The 27,107-nt window shown below is 43.6% G+C and overlaps 2 protein-coding genes across 2 annotated transcripts in view; both read right to left on the reverse strand.

Moving 5' to 3' along the window:
- Positions 1–1,798: 1,798 nt before the first annotated feature.
- LOC139375093 (ovarian cancer G-protein coupled receptor 1-like) lies at positions 1,799–12,836 on the reverse strand. Its single transcript, XM_071116533.1, has 2 exons — positions 12,676–12,836; positions 1,799–5,029 (listed from the first exon to the last, which is right to left on the reverse strand). Exon 2 carries the CDS (start codon positions 4,921–4,923, stop codon positions 3,832–3,834), a length of 1,092 nt encoding a protein of 363 aa, XP_070972634.1. The 5' UTR covers positions 4,924–5,029; positions 12,676–12,836; the 3' UTR covers positions 1,799–3,831.
- A 2,542-nt stretch (positions 12,837–15,378) lies between these two features.
- Positions 15,379–27,107, reverse strand: part of LOC139375092 (protein Daple-like) — an 84,546-nt gene continuing 72,817 nt past the window's right edge. The window contains exons 27-32 of the mRNA XM_071116532.1: positions 26,616–26,893; positions 24,240–24,446; positions 22,297–22,371; positions 22,099–22,167; positions 21,597–21,844; positions 15,379–18,794 (exon numbers count right to left, since the gene is read on the reverse strand). Of these exons, the coding sequence (XP_070972633.1) occupies positions 17,787–18,794; positions 21,597–21,844; positions 22,099–22,167; positions 22,297–22,371; positions 24,240–24,446; positions 26,616–26,893 (1,885 nt within the window). The 3' untranslated portion in view covers positions 15,379–17,786. The remainder of the gene's footprint in view (positions 18,795–21,596; positions 21,845–22,098; positions 22,168–22,296; positions 22,372–24,239; positions 24,447–26,615; positions 26,894–27,107) is intronic.

Consider the following 27,107-nt stretch of genomic DNA (forward strand, 5'->3'; position numbering starts at 1 on the left):
ATTTATGAACTCTGAATGTCTCAATGTTTGACCGCTTAGAACAACCAGTCCATCTTTCATTGATTTACAACTGCATGATTCACAATAGAAAAGCCTATTTCTCTCTCTCTCTATCGCTCTGTTCTGGGGAGATGTGGTACTTTAAATTCAAACTCCTAATGTAAGGAGAGAAAACATGCAGCAGAAAATAATCTGTGCAGAGTGTGAAAGGTCAGATACGTTAGTTCTCATGTGGGTCGTTTAACCTGGAAATACTCAGGCTGTGTGGCCAGGACATGGCCTGGGAAGACATGGGAACGGGAAAAGGGATGGGGGCATCATGGGGCAGTTCCAACTAAGACATCCTTAAGATGGGCAGGGCAAACCCCTGGGAAAGAGAGTGCAGTAGAGAACACTGTGAACAACTTATGCTAAACACAGAAGTCAAGTAAGTCAAGACCTCTGGGTTACTACTGAGCTTGACCCGGTGCTGATGCTTCCCTGAAGGCTCTCAACCAATGATGTATGTATATACAGTATGTCTATGCTCTCCACACACCTTCAGTTATGAATCTGAGCTAAGGAATCCTTACGTGCCCCTGAAACTGGGAGCAATTCACATATATTGAGTAGCAAGAATCCCAGAGGACCTATTAAGATAATAACTGCTTGTACATTGAACATAAACATGCAACAATTTCAAACATTTTACTGAGTTACATTATATATAAGGAATTCAGTCAATTGAAATAAATTAAATTGGCCCTAATCTTTAAATGACTGGGAATACAGATATGCATGTGTTGGTCACAAATACCTTAAAAAGAAAAAGGTAGGGGTGTCGATCAGAAAAACTGTCGTACACGTTGACCCAGAGCATCCCAAACATGCTCAAATCGATGACTTGTGGTGAGTATGCAGGCCATGGAAGGACTGGGACATTTTCACAACTCCAGGAATTGTGTATAGATCCTTGCGACAAGGGGCCGTGCATTGCCATGCTGAAACATGAGGTGATGGCGGCGGATGAATGGCACGACAATGGACCTCAGGATCTCGTCACGGTATCTCTGTGCATTTAAATTGCCATCGATAAAATACAATTGTGTTCGTTGCTCGTAGCTTATGCCTGCCCAGATCATAACCCCACTGCCACCATGGGGAACTCTGTTCACAACGTTGACATCAGCAAACCGTTCACCCATACAACGCCATAAACGCTGTCTGCCATGTGCCCGGTACAGTTGAAACTGGGAGTCATCCGTGAAGAGCAAACTTCTCCAGCGTGTTAGTGAAGTCGATTACGACGCAGAACTGCAGTCAGGTCAATACCCTAGTGAGGACGCAGAGCACACAAATGAGCTGCCCTGAGATGGTTTCTGACAGTTTGTGCAGAAATTCTTTGGTTGTGCAAAGCCACAGTTTCATCAACTGTCCGAATGGCTGGTCTCAGACAACACCGCAGGTGAAGAAGCCGGTACTGGAGATCCTGGACTGGCATGGTTACACGTGGTCTGCAGTTGTGAGGCCGGTTGGAAGTAATGCCAAATTCTCTAAAATGACAGCTCTGGTTGACATTCCTGCAGTCAGCATGCCAATTGCACGCTCCCTCAAAACTTGAGACATCTGTGGCATTGTGTTGTGTGACAAAACTGCACATTTTAGAGTGACTTTTTATTGTCCCCAGCACAAGGTGTAAATCAGCTTCTTGTTATGCCATACCTGTCAGGTGAATTATTATCTTGGCAAAGGAGAAATGCTCACCAACAGGGATGTAAACAAATGTGTGCACAACATTTAAGAGAAATAAGCTATTGTGTGTATGAAACATTTCTGGGATATTTTATTTCAGCTCATGAAACCAACACTTTATATATTTTTGTTCAGTGTACTTAAAAAGAAACAAACAGGAAATAGAGATAAGTTTGGTCAAGAGGCTATGTTGATATGTCGTATCTGTGCTGATATGTCGAATCTGTGCTGATATGACATATGAATTCAGAGTCACTCTCAAAACCATAAACACACAATGAATATTACATAATGTGATGAAAGATTAAAACCTGACAATGTTGCAGAAAGAACTTGGTATTGAAGATAGTTTTCAACTCAGGCTTATACACAAGGCAGCATCACCTGTGCAAGTGTCCTGCACATGTTAAAGAAAGTATAAAACATTCATTTAAAAAACAAAAAGCATAATATTCATATGTTATTACCTTAATTATAACACTTTTACTATGTCATATGTCCAAGGCCACTGTAACAGAATGACACAGACTGTATGCCAGACAAAAACCATTGATTGCAAAGTTCAACAAAGCATACAGCTCTATGCACAAGGACCACTTTTAACAATTTCCACTGAATATTTTACAAAAACATTGACTCGAAGAACAGTGCAGATGTAAAGTTTGGTAACAGAATGCCAATATAATCTCCCTCAGTTTTTTTGGACCACGTTTTACTCCAAATTAAGATTCTAAATGTTTGCAGAAAGAATCGGTGTCAGCAGTGATATGACAACTTGAGTTTGAAAAGAAAAATATACTTGGGTTATTGAACTACATACAGTAAGTGAAGTGGATTAACACCCGGAAACAGATGGTCACATCATGAGACCATGATCTGTACTATACAGAAGTGCATCATTATGAATGTCCTTCTCCTCATTGTGATGTATCCTGAAAAGGTACACAAAAGGTAGAACAAATGTAATGCATTATTCTACACAATGGCTATTATTCTAATGAGCTCCGGCCCCAAACAAGACCAAATTTGGTTGGTCCGGTTCGGACCAAATCTGTACCAATCATAGACGTCATTGTTTCACACGTTTGGACAACAAAGTACAGCACCAAAATACAGCACAGTAGAGCAGAGTACAGTAAAGGTCAGTACAGTACAGTATAGTTCAGAAAAGTAAATGTCAGTACAGCACAGTATAGTTCAGCATAGTAAAGGTCAGTACAGTACAGTAGAAACAGACATCTATGATTGGTTTAGATTTAGACTGACAAAATGTAAACTACTTTTCCACGTCCAAGGACGCGCGGTCTCCGTCGGTGCTCAGTGGGTGAGAGGGCTGGTTACAGTAAATGGAAATAGAGAGGGCTCATGAGAGTCATGGCTAGGTGGCAATAAGAACCAGGAGAAGTGACTTCAACTGGAGAAGTCATTCCGTTACCAATTTGGTAACAAAATGGCACGTTTTAAATCACTTAATAAATCATAAACCAAATTGTTATCAGTAAAAACACTCAAATCGGTAGGTCTACCTTTAATTGTTACTTATGTGAACTTTCATTATCCTCCCTCCTCATGAGGGAGAGAAATGAGAAAATATCTTAAAGATATGTTTCTGGTAAGAGAATGACAAGACACTAGGCAATACTCTTTAAACTTACAGATGTCAAAACATTTCTGCAAAACTAAATATAAATATATAGATATTACTTGGAAGGGTCTTTACTTCAACATTACTGGGTTTTGATGTATTTCTAATACCTTTAAGACTTTTTCTGGTAGATGTTTTATAAGACCCCTTTTCTATCTGGTTGAACAGAAATCAAAGCCTTTGCTTATTCCACATGTTTTGCATTGGAAATGGTTGAAAAGTGTATATATGCGTTAATTTCTCAAAAATATAGACTCTTAACTTTCATTTGACAGCGAATTTGATGGGCTCCTATGAAGTTCACATGGGACTGCCCATAATCATATCATTGTCCAATGTCTCATGTCCAATGTCCTGTCACTGTATGTATTTTTTCCCCGACCTTCTCTCTCATCCAAATCCAACCCTAGCTCCTAGTCTACTATTCAAGTGTCTTTAGGTCCTTCAAAAGAGCTTCATAAAACCCATGTATTATTAATATTACTACTAGACGTCAGCAGTGTGACTGAGACTTTTCTGTTCTCGTTGGAGGTGGCCACCTCGGAGTCTGTACCTGTGGTTGTGACGGGGCTGTGCTGTCCCCTGTGGCAGCAGCAGCAGAGGGCCTGCCTACAGGCCTCCTGAGCTTGTTGGATCCCCTGCTGGGCCCTCTCACTGACGAAACAGTACAGCGCTGGGTCGGCCACGCAGTTGAAGCTGGTGAGCAGCAGGGAGACGTGGTAGTAGTTGAAGATGTTGATTATGAAGGGGCAGTCTCTTTCTAAGATGGTACGCACCAGCAGGAACACGTGGTATGGAGAGAAACACACCAGGAAAATGACAATGGTGCTGGTCACCAGGTTCTTGATGCGCGTTTTCTGGGTGCTTTGCGTGCCTACACTTTTTCCGACCGCCCGCAGGACGCGGAGATACGACACGGACAGGATGCCTAGTGGGAACAGGAAGCCAACGGCGAAACGGTAGTAGTTGATTGGGTACTCCCACGGCTGCATGGGGTAGTGCTCAAAGCACACCGATTGGTTGGTGCTGTCCCTGCTTAGCTCCTTGTGTCTGAAAAAGACAACACCCACAGCAATCTCTTTCAGCCAGATGAAGGCGCTGGCCAAAGTGGCTGCCCGCATACTTCGAAAAGCTGTGAAGCGGAATGGGTACACTACGGCCAGGTAACGGTCTATAGAGATACAACATAAGAATCCGATACTAACATAAATGTTTTCATAGAGCAGGAAGCCACACAGCTGGCAAAGCCACTCAGTTTGTCTCCAGTCATCTCCCTGGAAGATGTACTGCAGCCAGAGAGGCAGAGAGGCCAGGTAGAGGAGGTCTGACACAGTCAGGTTGAGCAGGTAGATCCCCAGCTCGTTCTTGTCTCTCAGCTGAAGCCAGGCATGGTAGAGGGAGTAGGCGTTGGTGGGAACGCCAATCAAAAGAACCAGGATGTAGGCCACAGAGAACAGGTACTGGTGGATCTCATGGCTGATGGTGCAGTTAATGTGGTCTGGCTCAGCCTCAGACATGTTAACTGTCATAGCAGACGTGGTCCACATGCTTTGTTCCTCTCTGTTAGCACCCACACAGTACCAGGCTGTGGGGCCCAGCACAGTGAGTTTGACTCAAAACAACGACAGTCCCGGCCATTCCACTCACTCAGCTCTGGAAGAAGAAGAAACAACAAAATGTCACGAGGAAAGGATTTTTGTTTTGTCATTGAGTTCCTGAAATGAAAATGATACAATGAGAGTCCTTTGATAGAGTAATATAATAATGCACGGACTAAGAACAAGGCTTTAGCAGCAGACTGGGACAATCTGACATTTTTTTCCAATTTTCACCCAAAATGACTAACTGCCTGTAGCTCAGGACAGAAAGGAAGGATATGCATATTCTTGATACCATTTGAAAGGAAACACGTTGAAGTTTGTGGAAATGTGAAATGAATGTAGGAGAATGTAACACATTAGATCTGGTAAAAGATGATACAAAAAAAATACATGCATTTTCTATAAAATAAATTGTTCCCTCATCTTTGAAATGCAAGAGAAAGGCCATAATTTAATATAGGGGTTTAGGAGCAATTTAGATTTTGTCCATTAGATGGCAGCAGTGCATGTGCAAAGTTTCAGACTGACCCAGTGAAGCATTGCAATACTGCACAGTATTTTGTATTAAGTCTGCCCAAATGTGCCGAACTGGTCAATTGATACATTTTCAAGTACATAACTACAGAAACATACAAAAATGATATGGTAATACAAAATTGAAGCTTATACACTCCCAGGAATGTCATACATGATGGATCATTAGCTTATACATGAACTTTCACACATCTAGATGGCTGGGCGCTGTGGGTGCGGATCCAGAGACGTCATTATAGTCACATTAGCGCACGTGAGCAACAACCGTCCCGGTATGGGGACACCATAGTGTCTGGAAGAAGAAACAACAAAATGTCACAAGGATTTTTGTTTTGTCATTGAGTTCCTGAAATCAAAACGATACAATGAGAGTCCTTTGATAGAGTAATATAATAATGCACGGACTAAGAACAAGGCTTTAGCAGCAGACTGGGACAATCTGAGATAGCTACTCACATCTTAAAATGTGACTAGTTTCAGGAAACTAGGCGTATATCGCAAGTCACAACTTCACAGGAGAGGCATTCGAAAGTTTCTTTTTTATATTTGTTTTGTATGCGTTTTTTTGGCAGAAATGCCTTCTGGAACATTTGAGCTTTCGTGTTTTATTTAACCATGTGCCTTAATAACAAAGTTGTATGTCATGTGTAAATACGAATAAAGTTAAAGTTAAATTACAAGCCTAGTTGGTTTAGCCACAGAAAAAAAGACAGGAACCTTCCCGCTAGCCGTGATTGGCTGAGATAATGAATGGGCTGGACATCCTGGGAGATGAGTTTCAGATTGGTCTGCTGTGTAGCATCTTCTGTCTATAAAATGAGCTGCTCGCTATGTGCAATCCTTTCTACTGCAGTTTTTTTTCTAAAGATATAACGTTAGCCATGGAGAACTGCAAATGTGTTGCTACTGCACCCAATAACATTGATCCCCTGAATTTATCAGGCGCTATCGACAAAGGTCAGTGGGAAAGAGTTGTGATGAACTACTTTCAGGAGGACGATTCTTATGCCATTTGCACACGGTCAGTGTGAACCAGAGTGACTTGACACAACGGACCAAGTAAGCTGTACAAACAAAACTCAAACGACGTCTTATTTAATGAAAAGGATCTGCCGTGAAGTGTTCATTTTTATTTCATAATTTTAGTTAAGAACAAATTCTTATTTACAATGACGTCCTACCCCAGCCAAACCCTAATAAAGATGCACTGGAGCCTGGTGTGGTCGCCAAGGAGCATTCGGACTCAGTTGGGACCAGATTTCAGCTGCTGAGCAAGGCTGACATTCTTCCTCCCATAGATGGTCTGCCTGTACAAGCACCACTTGGACTGGACACAGCTAGACAAACTTCTCTTTTTGAGAAGATCAGGGAGCTTTGCGACGAAGAGACTATGGACATCACATGACCTACACCAAAGTCAAGGGCAGGACAGAAACAGGCTCTCCGAATAGATTTCCTTGTTCATGCGTGGTTCGGACAGACCAGTTCATCACTGGTGGTGAGTTCAGTCATCAGTGCCTCTTTGCTTGACATCATGGGGAAATCAAAATAAATCAGCCAAGACCTCAGGAAAAGAATTGTAGACCTCCACAAGTCTGGTTCATCCTTGTGAGCAATTTCTAAACGCCTGAAGGTACCACGTTCATCTGTACAAACAATAGTACGCAAGTATAAACACCATGGGACCACGCAGCCATCATACCGCTCAGGAAGGAGACGCGTTCTGTCTCCTAGAGATGTACTTTGGTGCGAAAAGTGCAAATCAATCCCAGAACATCAGCAAAGGACCATGTGAAGATGCTGGAGGAAACAGGTACAAAAGTATCTATATCCACAGTATAACGAGTCCTATATCGACATAACCTGAAAGGCCGCTCAGCAAGGAAGAAGACACTGCTCCAAAACCTCTATAAAAAAAGGCAGACTACGGTTTGCAACTGCACATGGGGACAAAGATCATACTTTTTGGAGAAATGTCCTCTGGTCTGATGAAACAAAAATGGAAATGTTTGGCCATAATGACCCTCATTATGTTTGGAGAATAAAGGGGGGGGGGGGGGCTTGCAAGCCGAAGAACACCATCCCAACCATGAAGCACATGGGGTGGCAGCATCATGTTGTGGGGGTGCTTTGCTGCAGGAGGGACTGGTGCACTTCACAAAATAGATGGCATCATGAGGTAGGAAAATTATATGGATATATTGAAGCAACATCTCAAGACATCCGTCAGAAAGTTAAAGCTTGGTCACAAATGGGTCTTCCAAATGAACAATGACCCCAAGCATACTTTCAAAGTTGTGGCAAAATGGCTTAAGGACAACAAAGTCAAGGTATTGGAGTGGCCATCACAAAGCTCTGACCTCAATCCTATAGAAAACTTGTGGGCAGAACTGATAAAGCATGTGCGAGCAAGGAGGCCTACAAACCTGACTCAGTTACACCAGCTCTGTCAGGAGGAAAGGGCCAAAATTCCCCCAATTTATTGTGGGAAGCTTGTGGAAGGCTACCCGAAACGTTTGACCCAAGTTAAGCAATTTAAAGGCAATGCTACCAAATACTAATTGAGTGTATGTAAACTTCTGACCCACTGGGAATGTGATGAAAGAAATAAAAGCTTAAATAAATAATTCACTCTACTATTGTTCTGACATTTCACATTCTTAAAATAAATTGGTGATCCTAACTGACCTAAGACAGGGCATTTTTACTAGGATTAAATGTCAGGATTATGAAAAACTGAGTTTAAATGAATTGGGCTAAAGTGTATGTAAACTTCCGACTTCAACTGTAACTACCCCATCACCAGTATCATTGATATTGATATTGTTCTTGTATATACAGTATATTATGTTGTTCTCTCTCTAGAATTGACACCATCTATTTTTGATATTGCTAGTATGCAAGTAATCATTTCGCTGTAGAGACACACCCACTTAGCAAGAGTCTGGGTGTGTGTTATCTAATATTTGGACACTTTCTGTTTACCTTATTTTAGGCTTCTACTTTTACCACTTTTGGTCGTAATCTTTACTACACTACTCACTGTTTAGCACATGACCTCACATGTGAATCCTTAAAGAGATGGGTGGGGCTGGTTTAAGGGGATGTGAACAATGCTGAATTGGTGTAGACAAAGAAGAGCTCTCCACTAGGTACCACAGCATTCAAGGGACATTTTCTAAAAAAAATACTTTCCCCATTGTTCCTCAACTGTAGTGTATGATATACCATTTTATAGCTGTGTCTCTGATTTTATCCAATGTAAAAAACACAATTTAAAATGTTGCTACATAAGACCGAATCAAGGCGGTCGGTCACAAATAGCATACCAGTATCCTGTTACAGATGAAACTATTTGCAAGCTTTACTTAATAACTCCAGACCTCCAATTGGAGTGATTCTTCTGTGCTGCTGTGAGTGACCTCAGGAGGACAGAGGAGAGTACAGGGAACAGTTTGCCCAACTTTATCTCAGATTAGCTCTCCACAAAAAGGCCTGCAGGACAGAGAGAAGATCTCATCATAACTTAGACCCAGTCAAAACTTCACAGCTTCTCAGGGAAGCCATATGCTCTTTTGTAAGCCATGAACACATGAATGACAAACCTAATGAAAATGTATATTATGCCTGTGTAGTAACAGTTTATTACACTTGTAACAACACTCAAACATTCAGTGTGTGAGCATTAAAATACAGGGCATTGCTCTGTTCAGGCATGATAAATTACACACACTAGCTGGTGTGATTTCCCAAGAGCTTTTGCTGTTCTATGTGAAATGATCCTCTGCTTTATCACACAGGCAGAGATCAGTGAGGTCTGCACTCTACTAGCTGGCCTGAACTACATGTATTGATTGGCCAGGCCTTGCTACCAGGTGATTAGTGAGTCTGCCAACAGCCCTAAGCGTGTTACCTTGGCAAACTAAATTGGAATTACTGTGGCTTTATATCAGAAATACAAGATAGTCAACACAGAGGGAGGACATCGTGGTAACCATGGAAACAGGACAAGCAAGATAGTGTATGTCACATGACCAACATTTGATAAAAGTTCCCCCTGTGACCAAGATGTACTGTACTCATGCCTGGAGTAGTAACACGTGCTGCTGAAGAACAAGGAGTTTGTCTCAAATCAACATTACTTTTCAAGAATGAAGTGATGAAATATTAAAACGCATCATTAGCCTCAGGTCCTTCCTACACTGTGATATTATTCCAAAATGAACACGTCCATCAGTTACTCTGCGCTAACTTCTGTCCTCATATAACCTGTCTAAATATGCCCATGTGCAGATGGAGATTTGGATCAACACAAAGCCATAAACCATCACCACTGAAACTGAAGTGTAGCCACGGGCGTGTTCAGTAGGCAGGAAATGTGAAACCATTTAGAACACACATTTGGTTGCAAAAACGCTTAACTACGTTGTGCTGAACACAACAAATATTTGTTTAAATTGTGTCCCCTATTTCACACAGCAGATCTCTATAGTCGAGGAACAGCCAACCCCTAGAGGTGCTCAGGCTGAGGCTGATGATGTTGTTGACAGGCAGGTCCATCTCACAGCAAGTCCTGGAATTCCCAGTGGACCCTCAGCATGTAATGAGCATCTCTTTCCAATAAAGACAAGCCTAGAATAACAAATCTGTCCTATCTGGGCTAATTCAGTCTAATCACGTCTGACATGGAATTATGTACGTGTCTGAAATAGCACCTTATTCCCTATATAATGTACCATATTTCATATATATTGCCTTATTCCATCTATAGGGCAATTCTTTTCACCAGAGTCCTATTGGGTCCCATTTCAGACACAAACCATGAGAACTCAAGTAACGCATCAACATGTGGTCATTCTGTATTGTCACAAGCAAGACTATACACTGAGAAAAAATATTTCCAAAAGGGTTATTCGGCTGTCCCCATAGGATAACCCTTTTTGGTTCCAGGTAGAACCATTTTGGGTTTCATGTAGAGCCATCTGTGGAAATGGTTCTACGTGGAACCCAAAAGGGTTCTACCCGGAACCAAAAACAGTTCTTCCAATACCCACACCAGCATACCACTTGAAAAAAGCAATGTACTGGTCATTTGAAGTGTTATGCAGGTGTGGATATTGGAACATGCCTGCTCCACAGGCTTATGTCCTTGTCTGGTTCTATTCAGTTCAATTAAATACAGATTTATATATCCCATCAGGGGCAATTACAGAGCCGTGGAGGAGAAGCAGAGAGAGCAACAGGTGTACCAGGCAGCAAGTTGGTCATTATAACCACCACATCCTCATTATAATCATAATGTGCACTCACATTTGTTGTGTGATCCCATTGGGCAAAAGTACAGTACCAAATCATAATTGGTTTACGAGGACATTAGCTACTGATTGATATTGTATTAGGATGATTTCTAGTATTAATATTTTAGATCAATAACAACATTCCCTGTCCTTTCTGCAGGATGTGGCTGACATTATGGTCATAAAGAGGAGTCTGTAAGTGCATACCATAACTTTCTCTACCAGCACCAGACCAATAAAGACTGAGCAATAAATCAGCAGAATACAAACATCACAACACAATCATACCTTGAGCTAATATCTTACTGAACGTTTAAAGGATGTCACGCTGCTTGCTTAGGAAGTCCCACTTCCTCCTGACTCTAACATCGAAGCTCCAACCCAGGCCCTCTGCCTTGCTAAAACAAGTGACCGCTCTCCTGAAGCTTCTTACCAGTCTGGGTCTCACGAAAAGCTAGCTATTCGCTGGAGCGGGTGAGGACACTTCAGGCTGACGATTAAGTTTCACACATCCCCATGTGCTACATTCATCCCTCAAACTTCCTTAACAGTGACCCCAGCGTCGAACTGAGTGCAACTGTATATCTAGGTCACAGCACCACTGTAAATAAATGACCGCACATTACTTACTTAGAGAGCACTGCTTCCTCCCGATTCGGCGCACACCGACGCTTGAACCTAGGACCTCTGCTTCGCTAACACAAGTTACCACCCTCCTTGACAACGTACCAACCGTTCGAGTTATCCAAATAGGATAGCTCCGTCGGTGACATTTCAAGCAAGCTGTGGAGTGAGTTTACGGTGCGTTCTTAAGTCTGTTACAAAAGCACTACTGTAAGTGGCCAATGAGTATTGAGATCCACTTAATGTCTGGTTAATTTCAGCAGTCTCTACTTTCCTTTCTAAATAGTCATTTGGGGATTGTGTGTGTAGGAGACAAAGTCTGAATCAATTCATAGCTCAATGCCAGCCAAGCTATTCATTCATAGACTAATGCCACAGGAGATGAAGACTGGCAGCTCTGTGGTACCCAACTTTTGTCACCGGAGGGCATTGCTTGGTCCACTAAGAGAGACTGAGGACATGGTTTGGCCCACTGAGAAGCTCCAATATGCATCGGCATATTTTATTTTCCTCTTTGTTTGACTTCTTAACCTACGTAGTACTCTTGTGCTAAACTCCCAAACAATACTTATTCCACCACCAGTTGAGCAGAATTTGATGCATACTCCAATATCGGACAATCATAAAAATATAGCCTAATACCGCCCAAAATACGTTAGAATAATGTCCCCAACGAGGATAGTAGCCTATGTTTATAATTTTTTTAAGCTAGAAAAGACATTACCGTTATTGATATTACTCACTCAACAATATGCAAAATCCTTTCCAAAATCTTGCACCTGTTAATCGCATTGGTCTCCATGCAGAACTCTTGTCCACTGGCTAACCTACGGTCCACACCACAGCACCATGCACTTCCCATTAAGTAAGCTACTGTAAAGATGTTCAATAGGATAACTGTATTTAGAAGGCGTTAATAGGATACATACAAATGCAGGCTACTTAGGATACATACAATCTAGGCTACTTCCCTCAGACACCAAACACAGGAAAGCCTATTGTACAATTGCAAACAGCACAACATTTAGGAATTATTTGCAAAGATAAATAAGCGCACTGAGAAAATATAATAGTGCATTTCAAACAATACTTTAAAAAAACAATTAGATCCACCAAGGCTTTATTATTCAAAAACTCGAAATGCATTGGTAGTGCCGCAATGAACAGGCTATATTGCACTATATAGTAGACTAATTAAGCCACAACGCCAATAATTAGCGATATACTAAAGATATGATTTTACCTTATCCACGCCCCTTGAAATAGGCTGTTCGCGGTCTTTGATGGTGAGAGTCGCTAGGTTTCTCGGCAGTAACTCTCTCAGTGCTTTGAAGAACCAAGCGCTTGGTTACTGACCAATCCGAAAGTAAGGCTGCTGTAGCGCGAAAGAGGCACTGCTCACATCTGGCGTTAAAGACGGGAGGGCACGGTGGTTACGGGCTTTATAGGGCTCAGTGCCACAGACCAACAGATTCTGAGAAACCCTACTTTCATTATAAGAATGCTGGTTTCGCTAGTGCCTTATTTTGTCAGCATATCTTCTTGAACTATATCATCATTCAGAGTAATTTCCTTCCCAGTACATTACAACCCTAGCCTGTGTGTCTATTCATGTGATTAATGTTAGAAACGACCCTCTGGTAATATTTAAACTTGAGTCAGTTGCACAGTATGGGTGGGTCTAGCTCTTATTCAGCAGTGGCTGTATGGTTAAAGGAGAAGGTAATTTTCATGTAAAGGTACCAAAGAGCACCAAGTTTATATGAGTATATCACATTTGGTGTCAAATGAAAGCGAAGTGTCTATTTTTGTGAAATGAAGGCATAGATACGTTTGCTTATTCTTAATATTTAGGATGAAAAATGGTTGACAAAGGCTTTGATTTCTGGGCACACCGATGGAAAAGGGGTAAAAAAAAACGACTAGAAAAAGTATTTAAAAGTATTAGAAATGCATCAAAACACAATGTTTAACTAAAGGCCCCTGAAAACTAATATTAACATTTATATTTAATTTTGCATTAATGATTTGCCTTCATAATAGTCACAAACCACGTTGCAGTAGAGCATAGTCCAGCACAGTAGAGTATAGCTCAGTGCATTACAGCTCAGTACAGTAGAACACACATGAGTAGTGTACAGTATGTAATATTCAACTGAACTACACTCTTTACTGTGCTCTACTGTACTGAACTCTACTGTAATGTACTGTGCTGTTCTGTGATGTCCAAACTTGTGAAATATAGACATCTATGATTGGTACAGATTTAGTCTGGCTTGGACCAACCAAATTTGGTCTTGTTTGGAGATCGAGCTCATTATAATAATAGCTTGTGTGTAGAATAATACCCAAACATTTAAATAACGAAGGGAGAGACATTCATAATTATTAATTTCTAGAGTACAGATCAACGACCCATGATGTCCCGTTACCGGGTTTTACTGTCATTCTGTTATGAAACGTTGCATCTGCACTGTTACTCAAGTAAAATGTGTTTTAGTAACAATTTCATTGTTAGCCTTCTGCATATAGTGTATAGTTTGATACACGGTAATAATCACTTTTTCCCTTTAGAATGTATGCCAAGCAAGAGCCATTTGATTGCAAAGTGTAACTGCCCATAATACAATGACATGACAGTCATCTCTTAACCTGATGGTGACATATTACCTTGACAATGGTCAAACCATAGTAACACAGTAACAGAAATGCACTACATGACCAGAAGTATGTGGACACCTGCTCGTCGAACATCTCATTCCAAAAGCATGGGCATTAATATGGAGTCGGTCTCCGCATTTGCTGCTATGACAGCCTCCACTCTTCTTGGAAGGCTTTCCACTAGATGAATGAACATTGCTGAGGGGACTTGCTTCCATTTAGCCACAAGACCATTAATGAGGTTGGGCACTGATGTTGGGCGATTAGGCCTTGCTCGCAGTCGACATTCCAAATCATCCCAATGGTGTTTGATGGGGTTGAGGTCAAGGCTCTGTGCAGGCCTGTCAAGTTCTTCCACATCAATCTCAACAAGCCATTTATGTATGGATCTCACTTTATGCACAGGGGCATAGTCATGCTGAAACAGGAAAGGGCTTTCCCCAAACTGTTGCCACAAAGTTGGAAGCACAGAAGCGTCTAGAATGTCATTGTATGCTGTAGAGTTAAGATTTCCCTTCACTAGAACTAAGGGGCCTAGCCCGAACCATGAAAAACAGCCCCAGACCATTATTCCCCCTCCACCGAACGTTGGCACTATGCACTCAGGCAGGTAGTGTTCTCCTGGCATCCGCCAATCCCAGATTTGTCTGTCGGACTGAAGATGGTGAAGCGTGATTCATCACTCCAGAGAACGCGTTTCCACTGCTCCAGAGTCCAATGGCGGCGAGCTTTACACCACTCCAGCAGATGCTTGACATGGTGCATGATGATCTGAGGCTTGTGTGCGGCTGCTTGGCCATGGAAACCCATTTCATGAAGCTCCCGACAAACAGTTATTGTGCTAACGTTGCTTCCAAAGGCAGTTTGGAACTCTGTAGTGAGTGTTGCAACCGAGGGCCGGTGATTTTTACGTTCTTCAGTACTCGCCGGTCCCGTTATGTGAGATTGTGCGACCTATCACCTTGCGACGGAGCTGCTGTTGCTCCTAGACTTTTCCACTTCAAAGTAACAGCTCTTACAGTTGACCGAGGCAGCTCTAGCAGGGCAGAAATTTGACTGACTTGGAAAGGTGGCATCCTATGACAGTGCCATGTTGAAAGTCACTGAGCTCTTCAGTAAGGCCATTCTACTGCCAATGTTTGTCTATGGAGACTGCATGTGTGCTAAATTTTACATCTGTCAGAAACAGGTGTGGCTAAAACAGGCAAATACACTAATTTCAAGGGGTGTCCACATACTTTTGTATATGTAGTGTAGCCCTACAAAGAGAGTCAGCAGAAACGTCATTTTACAAATCTTTATTTAAAAAGGTTTCCATTGTTTTTGGACAGAAAAGGTCTATGTATCTACATTAAGCTATGAAAACATTTGCAATATTTTCATTTCAGTATCTGTGCACGTTGGTAGGTGTGTCTTTTAGAACTCCAGTCATTTTTTAGTAGTGTTTGGTCATGATTATCAAAATCAAATCTCTAACCTACTGTACATTACACACAGGAACTGTGCACCAGTTAGACAAGACCTTAGACACTTGTACACATGGTGATGGCACACATATTGTGCATAGGTGTGTGTGTGTGTGTGTGCGCACACACACACACACACACACACACACGTGTGAGATTCAATGCAAAACAGATGATATTTCTCTTGGGAATGCCAACCATACCAACCTTTCATCAATCTGAAGAGAACAGCTGTGGAAGGGAAATTTGATTTAGTAGAGAAAGTGTCAAATATGGTCAATTTTCATGCTCTATATAGTCATCTGATGCATTGTTACTCTGTAACAGGCAGACTAATCATCCACCTAATACAGGAGTCTAATTAGAATTTTATCCACTGACTTTTTACTAATACAGAAAACGCATTGATACTTTTTGAATTAATGAGGTTGTGCACAATTCAAACACCACCACCCTTACAATGAAACACACACTGTTCACTTCACAACAAACACATTTAGGTGAGAAAAAAAAGCAGAAAAAAACATGCAGACAAACTGTAGTTTTATCATCGAGGGGAACATAAATACATTGAGTCTTATTGCCATTTTAGAGCTGGGTAGCAGACAGTATCTACAATTTTTTAACACGATCAAGAACTCAAAATGAAAAAGACAAACCCTTGGTCGACAATGTACTCGTTTTCTGCAGTAAAAATGTATCCAGTGTTCAGACTCATTATCTACTTCATTGTATAGTGCTTTTTGGAATGAATTTGGAAAATAATATTCATCATATGCATATAGAAAACATCAAAACTGACAGTGTTCTACTGTATATAGCAGGGCTCTCCAACCGTCCTGTACGTTTTCACTTCAACACCAATCTAGTGCACCAGATTCTAATAATTAGCTGAATCAGGTTAGTTACAACTGGGGCTGGAGTGAAAACCTACATGAGGGTATCTCTCCGGGAACAGGGTTGGAGAGCTCTGGTATAGACACTAGTTTCTGGGGGCATTCACGGTGGTCAGTAATGGACAGTATGAAATATTTCACTGTTTTATTTCTCAACCTGACCAATCTCTAACTCGCATCTTCATCTGTTTTAATCATGTCACCATTTCCATCTTTGTCCATATTTTTTTTTTAAACTCACTTTCGCTCCATCTCCATCACTTTCTCAATCCTCCTTCACTCCTTTCATTTAAAAAGTAGCCCCTCTCTTGCTACAAAATCCCTGCTTTTTCTCTTTTCGGAAGTTGGTCAGTGCGGTGCTCTCTCCCTCTACTTTCTCGTCCTGCCTCGCGTGCACAAGGACAGATATGGGATGAATTACATGCTCCCCACAAGCCAGTTTCACAAAGCCCATAGTTTGGTCACCCACAGACCACAACAGAAAACAGTATGTTCGAAGTTGGAGCAGACCTTTTTCCAGTAATGTGTCACTCCGAGGCTGTGTTGAGACAATCAAACACTGTCTGTCCTTAAGCTCCTAAAGATGGAGGACAGAAATTACCATGCAATTACTCTGGGAGTGGTTCTTTTCTCCTTCCCCAAAATGTTTGTTTTTCAGATTCAGAATATAACTTCTTGGACAAGGCCATGGTTGTATATACAGTGCACAGAGAGCTGAGGGGAATCAGTGGTGTCCAATAGAAAAATATTAAAATATATTTGTTGCTCCCTAGTGCCTTTTGTCTTCCTCAAAGCATTCATGTGCTAATGTAACTGCGGTACTGGTGGTCCCTTGGTCATGCAAATCAAATCAACCATATGTTTTGCCAGCTGGGTACAGGCCCCTGTTGTGTGTTGATTGAGGTGGTCTCTGTGGCAGCATCTCCTTTATGAAGCTTTAAAGATAGAATCCGCAGTAGGGGGAAACAGCGCCACTGGCCGCTACACCACCGCTGTTATTGTTTTTGATGCCGAGCTGAGAAGACGTTGCGCAGCATGGTAAAAAAACAAACAAGCAGTACATATTTTGCTCTCCTGTCGTGCGTGTAATGATGTCTGAGGGGAAAAACAGTGTTCGTTGTGTGCAGTAACTTCTTTGTTGTTGGCTGTTTCACCATTAAAGATTACAGTTAGGAATTTTCAAACAGTCCGAATCATAAAGGATATATCCAGTACAGTAAGGACCAGCCTAGGAGTGCCAGACAAGACCAGGCCAGACATCCTGTGGTTTAGCAGGAAGAACAGTGTTTGTACAGTACTGAGGCTGTGGTCTGTAACTACACTAACGGCTCCTAGACACAGCCATATTCATACCACACAGTCTGGGGGTCGTTATTAGGGTCTGGGGAGGCAGGGGTGCTCGTGGGGGGCTCCTCTGTGCCACAGCTCAGCCCCCCTCCTCCTCCCACCTCCGGTTTCTTCAGTAACGGGGAGTCCGCCTGTAGCTGCGCCTCCCTGCGCTGCACCTCTTCCTCCTGTGCCTCCTCCAGTCTCAGAGCTGGCACTGCCCTGACTGGCGTCACCATGGCAACCTCCCCACGATGGTTCTTCTGATTCTGCTGGGGGTTGGGTCGTCCCTGTTGTTGTCCGGTGCTGGGTCCGTTGTTCCTGGGGGTGGAGCCTGGTGTTGTTCTTCCTCCGTATCGCTCGGGCTGCAAGGATAGGGAGGAGGAGTGGTGCTGGGGAAGGGTCAGGCTGAGTGGTTCCTCTTTGGGTGGAGCCAGAGGCAGCCTGCGGGGGTCTATGTCCGAGGGTCCTGCTAGCCTGGCAGAGTGGGGGCGCTCCCTGGCCATGGCTCCAGCCCCAGGCCTCCTGACCACCACGTCCACACTTCCACCACCTCCACTCTGGCTGGGTGAGCCACCTGCCTCCCTGTCTGTCCGGTAGCTATCTGGACCGTTTGAGCGCAGCAGGTCAGCAGAGGCCAGGCTGAAGGTCCGAGACAGACTGCTGCTGCCCAGACCACTTCCACGGGGTGCAGGAGGTCCCAGGGGTGAGGGCCGCCCCCCTGTCCCTAACCCGTTGCTGGCCCGGTTGGGTAGGGTCTGGGACTGGGGTGTGGAGGTGGATCCCTCAGGGAGCCGGACGATGGGCCTGACGCTCTGGCCTGGTTTGGAGTTCCTGCCTGGCACCTCGCCGGCCCGTTGGAGGTCTGTGTCTCTCTTCACGGTGGGCGTGACATAGCTGGTTGGAGTCTTGGCTCCATCTCTCAGAGCGGGCCGGCCGGAGGTGGATCTCTCCCGCTCTCCTGTTCTGCTGAAGTAGTCCTCCATCAGGTCCTCCTGACTGCCTGTCTGCACCTGAGGAGAGGGATGAGGGAGACGGACACACAGCACTTAGATGAATCAAGGAAGTAGACTTCAACACCAAACCCTTATCACACAGAGGGAATCCATCCAAAGCTATTATTGTCCATGTTCAACTATCTGGATTACTGTACAGACACAACATGGGACTCAGGACTGATCCAATCAGTGAAGTGCTTGTTTAGGTTGTCTATTGTTAAACAGTATAAAGATTCCTGGAAATATGGCCCATGGGTCTGTCTGCCTATGCCTCTATGATGCAGATTCATTAGGGAATGTGTTTACAACACCAGGGACCATACACATCTCACTGCAGCACTATATAAATGATATTACATTAATGGAAAGACAAGCAGAGCGGCCCGCTGCTCGCAAGGCTAACAGCCAACGACATGAGAAAACAAAGCTAATCTAATGAGGAACAAGAAATGCCTTTATAAACAAAGAGAAGTATTGATTTGGTCTCATCTACTTGCACTATTAAAAATAGAGGGACTATGGGAGGTAACAGCACTGCTCAGATGTTGATTGATACAGTACTATGGGATGCAGGTAAATGTGAGTGTGTTTAGGCATGAACACGTCTCAATCATATTTAGTCAGGTTTGTAGGCAAAGACTTTAGGTGTGTTAACCCATTTTACACTGATTTAGGTGGTTAGTCAGGGAAGCGAGAATCAGATTGATCTCTACATTCTTTAAAACAGAGGTAGGAAGAGAACAAGAGACATGGCGAAAAAGAAAAATGTACATTGTGTGGTGTTGAACCCCCCTGTTGCCACAGTATGCCCGCTAAGTGATGACCATTTTATTTACTGTGCGAGTTAGGAAGTGAGGTGAATGGAGAGTGTGTAGATGTGCACGTCCTAACATTTCATCGACAAAAGCCTGTCAAGTGAGGTGAATGACCAAAAACTAACAGTGCCACCCATCCATCACCCTGGCCTGGTGGTACCAAAAACAGAGCCTCAGTCAGAGGAGCTGTTGGTGGAGAGGAGTTCTCCTGCAGAGGGGCTGGAGAGAGGGAAGCTGTGCTTTATGTAGCATCACTTCAATTGAAGCCACAACGCCTTCCCAAACCTTTCATCCATTTCTCTATGACACTATATGCTTATAGCTGGTTGGGAAAATTAACTCAGAATGTGTCATATTAAACTAGAAGCTATATCCACGATTCCATCCATGCCAAACCACCATACATCACTTTATGGCATAGAACGTGCAAGTTCGTACAGTGGTTGATGTACAGTGCATTCAGAAATGATTCAAGCCCCTTGACTTTTTCCACATTTTGTAACATTACAGCCTTCTTCTACAATCAATGAAATATCTGTATTTGTTTCATCAATCTACACACAACACCCCATAATGACAAAGCGAAAACCGGTTTTAGATTATCTTTGCAAATGTATTAAAAATAAAAAAACAGAAATACCTTATTTACATAAGTATTCAGACCCTTTGCTATGAGACTCGAACTGAGCTCAGGTGTATCCTGTTTCCATTGATCATCCTTGAGATGTTTCTACAACTTGATTGGAGTCCACCTGTGGTCAATTCAATTGATTGGACATGATTTGGAAAGGCACACACCTGTCTATATAAGGTTCCACAGTTGACAGTGCATGTCAGAGCAAAAACCAATCCGGAACTGTCCGTAGAGCTCCAAGGCAGGAATGTGTAGAGGCACAGATCTGGGGAAGGGTACCAAAAAATGTCTGCAGCATTGAAGGTCCCCAAGAACACAGTGGCCGCCATCATTCTTAAATGGAAGAAGTTTGGAACCACCAAGACTCTCCCTAGAGCTGGCCGTCCAGCCAAATGGAGCAATTGGGGGAGAAGGGCCTTGGTCAGGGAGGTGACCAAGAACCCAATGGTTAATCTGACAGTGCTCCAGAGTTCCTCTGTGGAGATAAAATAACTTTCCAGAGGGACAACCATCTCTTCAGCACTCCACCAATCAGGCCTTTATAGTAGAGTGGCCAGGTGGAAGCCACTCCTCCGTAAAGGCACATGACCGCCCACTTGGAGTTTGCCAAAAGGCACCTAAATGACTCTGACCGTGAGAAACAAGATTCTCTGGTTTGATTGAAATCTTTAGCCTGAATGCCAAGCATCATGTCTGGAGGAAACCTGGCACCATCCCTACAGTGAAGCATGGTGGTGACAGCATCATGCTGTAGGGATGTTTTTCAGCAGCAGGGACTGGGAGACCAGTCAGGATCGAGGGAAAGATGAATGGAGCAAAGTACAGAGAGATCCTTGATGAAAACCTGCTCCAGAGCATTCAGGGCCTCAGACTGGGGTGACGGTTCATCTTCCAACAGACAACGACCCTAAGAACACAACCAAGACAATGCAGGAGTGGCTTCGGGACAAGTATCTACGTCCTTGAGTGGCCCAGCCACAGCCCGGACTTGTACCCGATCTACCATCTCTGGAGAGACCTGAAAATAGCTGTGCAGCAACACTCCTCATCCAACCGGACAGTGCTTGAGAGGATCTGCAGAGAAGAATGGGAGAAACTCCCCAAATACAGGTGTGCCAAACTTGTAGCGTCACACCCAAGAAGACTCGAAGCACCTTTGGCAGCAATTACAGAATCAACAAAGTACTGAGAAAAGGGTCTGAATACCTAAATGTAATCAGTTTATTTTTTATACATTAAAAAAAATATATATAAAAAAAGTTTTACTTCATCATTATGGGGTATTGTGTGTGTATATAGAGAGAAAAAACATCCACATCCCAAACCATTCATCCATCTCCCTATGACACATTATCCCTCTATTCTTACAGTCGGTGGTGAGAGGGTGTTGCTCTCCTCCAGGAACTCTTCCAAGGTGACCATATCGCTGCCAGGGGAGGAGGTTCGGTGGCGGCCCGGCCGGGGTGCACTCCTCTTGGTCGGGGTGTGTGTATGGGTGTCGTAGGGAACCGTGGAGCTCCGGGGGAGAGACAGGGAGTGGGAGACGTCGTGACTAACACCCACTACGTCATCACTGGACAAGCTGGCAGAACGGCCCTGTAGGCGCTCCAGGGAATCTAGATGGACAGAGGGAGGTAGAGAGGTAAAGATAAACCATCAGGATAAGAGATACAGTATTGCTTTTTAGTCAACTAAACGCTGAAAACGACTTAAGTCCACAGTGGGGGATAGTACTAGAAAGCAGGCTAAAACAATGGCCTGAGACATGCCCAATATAATGACAAATCTGGTATAGAAATCAGTTAAATATAAAATGGCATCTATTGAAGTAATTTGCAGGGTTTGCAGATAGGCATAATGTTGGTTGTACCTTTGAAGTTAACAGGGGAGTTGCTGCTGGAGGTGTTGCGGCTGAGCTCAGCAGAGCCTGGTCGATAACCTGCAGAGAAAGAGACGGAGGCGGGAAAGAGAGCAAGAAAGAATGAAACAGAGAGCGGGACAGAGAGTGAAAGGGAGCCCAAGGGTCCAGCAGCCGTCTGAACTTGTATTGATCAGCCTGGTCTTTTACCTGCGTTTCCATGGATACTGCTCCCAAACAGGGCGTCGGGGGAGTGAACCCGAGGGTCGTCCTCGTGGATAAAACCTGCAGAGCACAGAGGGAAGTGAGTTACTCCACCACGTCATCACATATTGATAGAGAGATGAAGGTATGTGTGTTACGAGTCATTTGTCCCAACAGACGGGTAACCAACCACACATGCTGATACTGTCCCACTTTACAATTAAAACTGTGCACACTAAAAGGGCAGTAGTGTTTAAGGATAATTAAGGGGATATAGGAAAACCTCATGTTTATACACAGTAGATCAACTATAGATAACCCACTTCACTTCTACATACTGAATTAAAATGTTGCTACTGATTAACATATTGTAACAACTGGCTCTGTACGATGATGTCGCCTTGAGCCACAAGGCTCCTTCCTGTAAGTGTTTGTGTATCTATTCTCCAGTTGATGGGACAAAGTTCTGAGATTGGACCACAAGGTTTCAAGGAAAGTAAACAAATGTTCCGACTGTGATTAGACTAAGGATGGCAGAATTATTCCAAAACACTGATAACTGACCTCTTGGTAGACTAAGTGACGTGTCAATTTTCAGCACTGCGCTCTGGGAGATTAGGGATTTAAGTCACCCGTTTGGTGTTATTCTTAAACACTTGATAGGTTTCCATCCAATTGGCGACAGATTTTCATGCAAATATTCTAAAATCTGCAAATGCATGTTCTCTAACTGGAGGTACGCTTCCATCAAACTGATTTCTTTTGGATAAAATGCTGTGTGTGATAACGCAGTGCACATAAAAATCACTTTGGCGGTGAAGTTTTCAGGCACCGAATTTAAAGCAGAAGTTCAATGCCGTTTCGACCCTCTCTACCGCACATGCCGCCTCAAACTCTGAATGAATGCTTGGCTATGAAAAGCCAACTGACATTAACTTCTGACCTGTTGCAACCTCTACAACCACTGATTATTATTTGACCCTGCTGGTCATCTATGAACGTTTGAACATCTTGAAGAACGATCTGGCTTTAATGGCCATGTACTCTTATCTCCACCAGGCACAGCCAGAAGAGGACTGGCCACCCCTCATAGCCTAGTTCCTCTAGGTTTCTTCCTAGGTTCCTGCCTTTTTAATGAGTTTTTCCTAGCCACCGTGCTTCTACATCTGCATAGCTCACTCTTTGGGGTATTAGGCTGGGTTTCTGTATAAGCACTTTGTGACAACTGGTGATGTAAATAGGGCTTTATGAACACATTTGATTGATTGAATGGGGTTCCATCACATTTTAAACTCTACCGATGGCTTTGTCACAAAAACTGTTGCTATAAATTGCAAGCTTGCCCAATCTGGTTTTGGAGCATTCTCTCTAGACAACAGGTCGCTAATAAAGTGGACAGGATAGGTTATGAAGAGATATGGATAAGAGCAATATAATGTATTTGATCATTTGCAGCCAAGCATCGATCATCATGTCACCAAGCATTCAAATAATACCCTTGATATTTATTGTAAATTTGCATCAAGCTCATCACCACCCATCAGTTAACCACCATGAAGTTGAACTTATTTAATCTGCCTACAAACACAACGCTTTTCCACATTGGTGTGGTAGTACAACATAACATACGTGACTCCATATCATGGGCATAAAGGACTTTCCACCGCATAATACATTTTACAGACTCAAAAACATCACACCATGTCAAACAAACAAATTGTCTGTCAACATTTATGAAATTGTACAGACATCGTGTTTCCATTACACCCGTCTTGATTTATTTAACGGAATGACTTTACTTAACTGTGAATGGAAACTTAATTACTGACTTTAAGAAGAGACATAAGCAAACGTGTAGTTTCATAGAAAGAACATACTGCAGATCTACACTACATCTTAACATTGAAGATGGCAGCTAGTCAGTAAATGGGCATTGGGGCCTACCGTACCTTTGGGTCTGCGTCCAGGCCTGGAGCTTGAGTTGGGTGTCAGGCCTGAAGTGGAGGTGTGGTTGGCGATGGTGGAGTGAGCAGCACCCCCTAGCTCCACACCTCTTCTTCTGGCGTAGAGCTCTTCTGTGCCATTGACACTCTCACTGCTACCCCCTGGAATTCGGTACAGCTCCCTGCCTCGGGACACTCCACTGTCGTTTAGTGCTAGGGGAACAATAACAGAGCAGTTAGTATCCATGATGGTACCACATCCGTCCAAACAAACAACCCCATTATCCACACAGCAGAGGCAGGTGAGCTGGAGGCTGCTGGACAGTGGACAGTTAGGGCAGGTAGACAAGTGCGTGCTAGAGCAGTGAAGCGTAAGTGTAAGCAAAAGCTTTCAAAGGATACAAGTTGACTCCATTTGCTACTGTACACAATGATATACAATAGTCTCAACTAGCATTTCTTCAGTCAGACCACTTTCCAAATGGCAAGATACTGTACGCACATCAATGGTTTTTAGATGCATTTTGGACCTACCAATGTTTCTATCTGATCAGTCTTTTTTTTTTACCAAAGAATAAAAAGCTAAATCCCTTTATAGTAAGTCAGACTGAACCCTGGACTGCTGAGACAGAATAGAACACTGGCAGTTCTACTATTCTATAGGAAGTGAAGGCTTTGGCAGTTTCCTGTCTGATTCTAACTCTCAAGAAAGGAAGAAAGTGAGAGCGAAAGAGTGTGTGGGTAGCCTACAAGACAGTGGTGTCTCAGACAGCAGGGTGTCTGGTAGGCTACTGGCTCCGGGAGGGTCTGGTTCTATACCTTAGTCTTATTGCATTCCCTGCTCCCTCTCTCAGTCCAGCATTGGATTGGTCATTTATGCAAACATCACTGTGTTAGTAGTCTCAGATATCAATAGATCAGCTATTCTGTATTTTTGCAAAGGGATAACGCGAATGGTGTGGAGGGAAACGAAGTGGACAGAGAGTGAGGCTAAAACGCATGGCAGAGAGTGACAGACAGATATGAGTACAGGACATGGAATAAAGGATAGGATGATGTTAGACTGTGGAGAGTCAGAGTATGATGCTAGCTGGAGGCATTCGTATTATCAGCAACGTGACACAGGCTAACACAACGCAGCACAGACAGCATGTGCACACATCACTCCCCAATGTCGCATTTTCTTTGCACTGGGATTAAAAGCACAACCCTTTAAACAGCAGTAAATATTGCAGATTGCCCCTGTAACAAGTTCTCCTCTCATCACCCCTCCAGCCATGTGCAACATGAGATTTATACCAGCTGCCAGACTAAGAGACACAGCAGACAGAGTAATTGCCTTCATTGGGCTGGTGTCATCGCTCTTCAGTTGCCCACTTTACATGATTAAACATCAGTTGACAGACACACAGATCTCATTTTCACAGAGCGAGGCAAAGCTGCTGGCTGCAGTAAGGGATGGCTGCAGTAGGGGCGGGCTCTAATCCAAAACAGGGCTACTTACTGCAGGGTCAAGCCAGAGTCCAGAGTAGAGTGTGCAGGGTATGAGGCTAGAGGCCTCAAAAGGTTCAGTTCAGAGTTCAGTTTGTGTGTGTTGGTATGTGTGATAAGTGTATGTTGTGATGGGAGGAACATGTGCATTAAGAGGTCAGTTTTCTGTAAGTAAATTATGACAGAGGGCCAAAAAGTTAAGATGTTGCAGATTTTTTTTTTAAAGGGGGGGGGGGGGGGGGGGGGGGGGGGGGTGAACATGAAGATGACAAAGATGGTGGTGGTGGTATTAGAACTGTCCAATGATGGGCAAGAGAGGCTCTGTGGTACAGGTGGAGATGTCAGAGGAGGACCAGAAGCGAAGTTGTCTAGAGAGAGAATGCCGTGAGAGAGGCATCTTGGGAACCTTCATTTTCTCCTGGCTCTTACTCCTCAGAAAACCAAACCGCTTGGCTGCTGTGACGGGGAGTACCGCTGGCAGGGCTGGGGGTGCTGAATGATAGGGGATTATGTTATACACACAACGACAAAGAGAAGGGGGAGAAAGAGAGATGAGTGAGTGAAAGAAAGTAGTTAACTACATGCATTATATTAATGAACAGAGTCCAAAATAGTCCAACAGAGAAGATGAAGAGTTAAAGTATTAAAATGTTTAGGCATGCAATAGATCCTCAATGAAGTAGTAGATAATGAAGAACATGCAAGATGAGTTGGAGGGGGAGGAAATGTGAGATTGTGTGTAGCTAGAGCTCCCTCTTGTGGTAAAAAGAACTGTATGGCCTTGACACCTTTCCTTATTCAGTTAAGAACAATCCTGGATGAGTAGACGAAAATACACTGCATTTCCCTTTAGTTCCCCAACCCACCCCCCACCCCCCGTGTCAGTCTTACCTCTGCTGGAGTGGGTGGGGGTGAGGGTAGGGGAGTGCCCCTGTCCGTGGTGGTTCTCCTCCTGAGAGTGGTTCCCCACAGAGTCCAGGCTGAGGCGGGACTGGCGGGGGGGTAGAGGAGGGGGAGGCAGGGGGGGAGGTATGTCAGGGAAGTCCAGGGTGGGAGGTTCAGGCAGGGGGATGTCTGGGGCGCTCCGCACCCTCTCCCTCGAGCTGTCCTGTCTGTTCTTGGGCTTGATGAGTTTGGCCAAGGCCTTTGCCCCGGCCCAGTGGTTCTTCCTGACAGACAGGAAATCACAGTTTCACTCAGACATCCATCTATCCTCAGGCCATAGGTCATCTTCACTTGCGTCATATTTCTTTCCTGTCTATGTATGCTCTAGGGCCCACAAAGTAAGCTCTCCACAAGTGGCATAGCTAGGGTCAGGAGGGTTTACAGACCATGTGACCTGACCAGGAACAACTCAGGGACCTAGGGCTTGCTAAATGCATC

This window comes from Oncorhynchus clarkii, chromosome 19, assembly GCF_045791955.1.
Source record: "Oncorhynchus clarkii lewisi isolate Uvic-CL-2024 chromosome 19, UVic_Ocla_1.0, whole genome shotgun sequence".
NCBI lineage: Eukaryota > Metazoa > Chordata > Actinopteri > Salmoniformes > Salmonidae > Oncorhynchus > Oncorhynchus clarkii.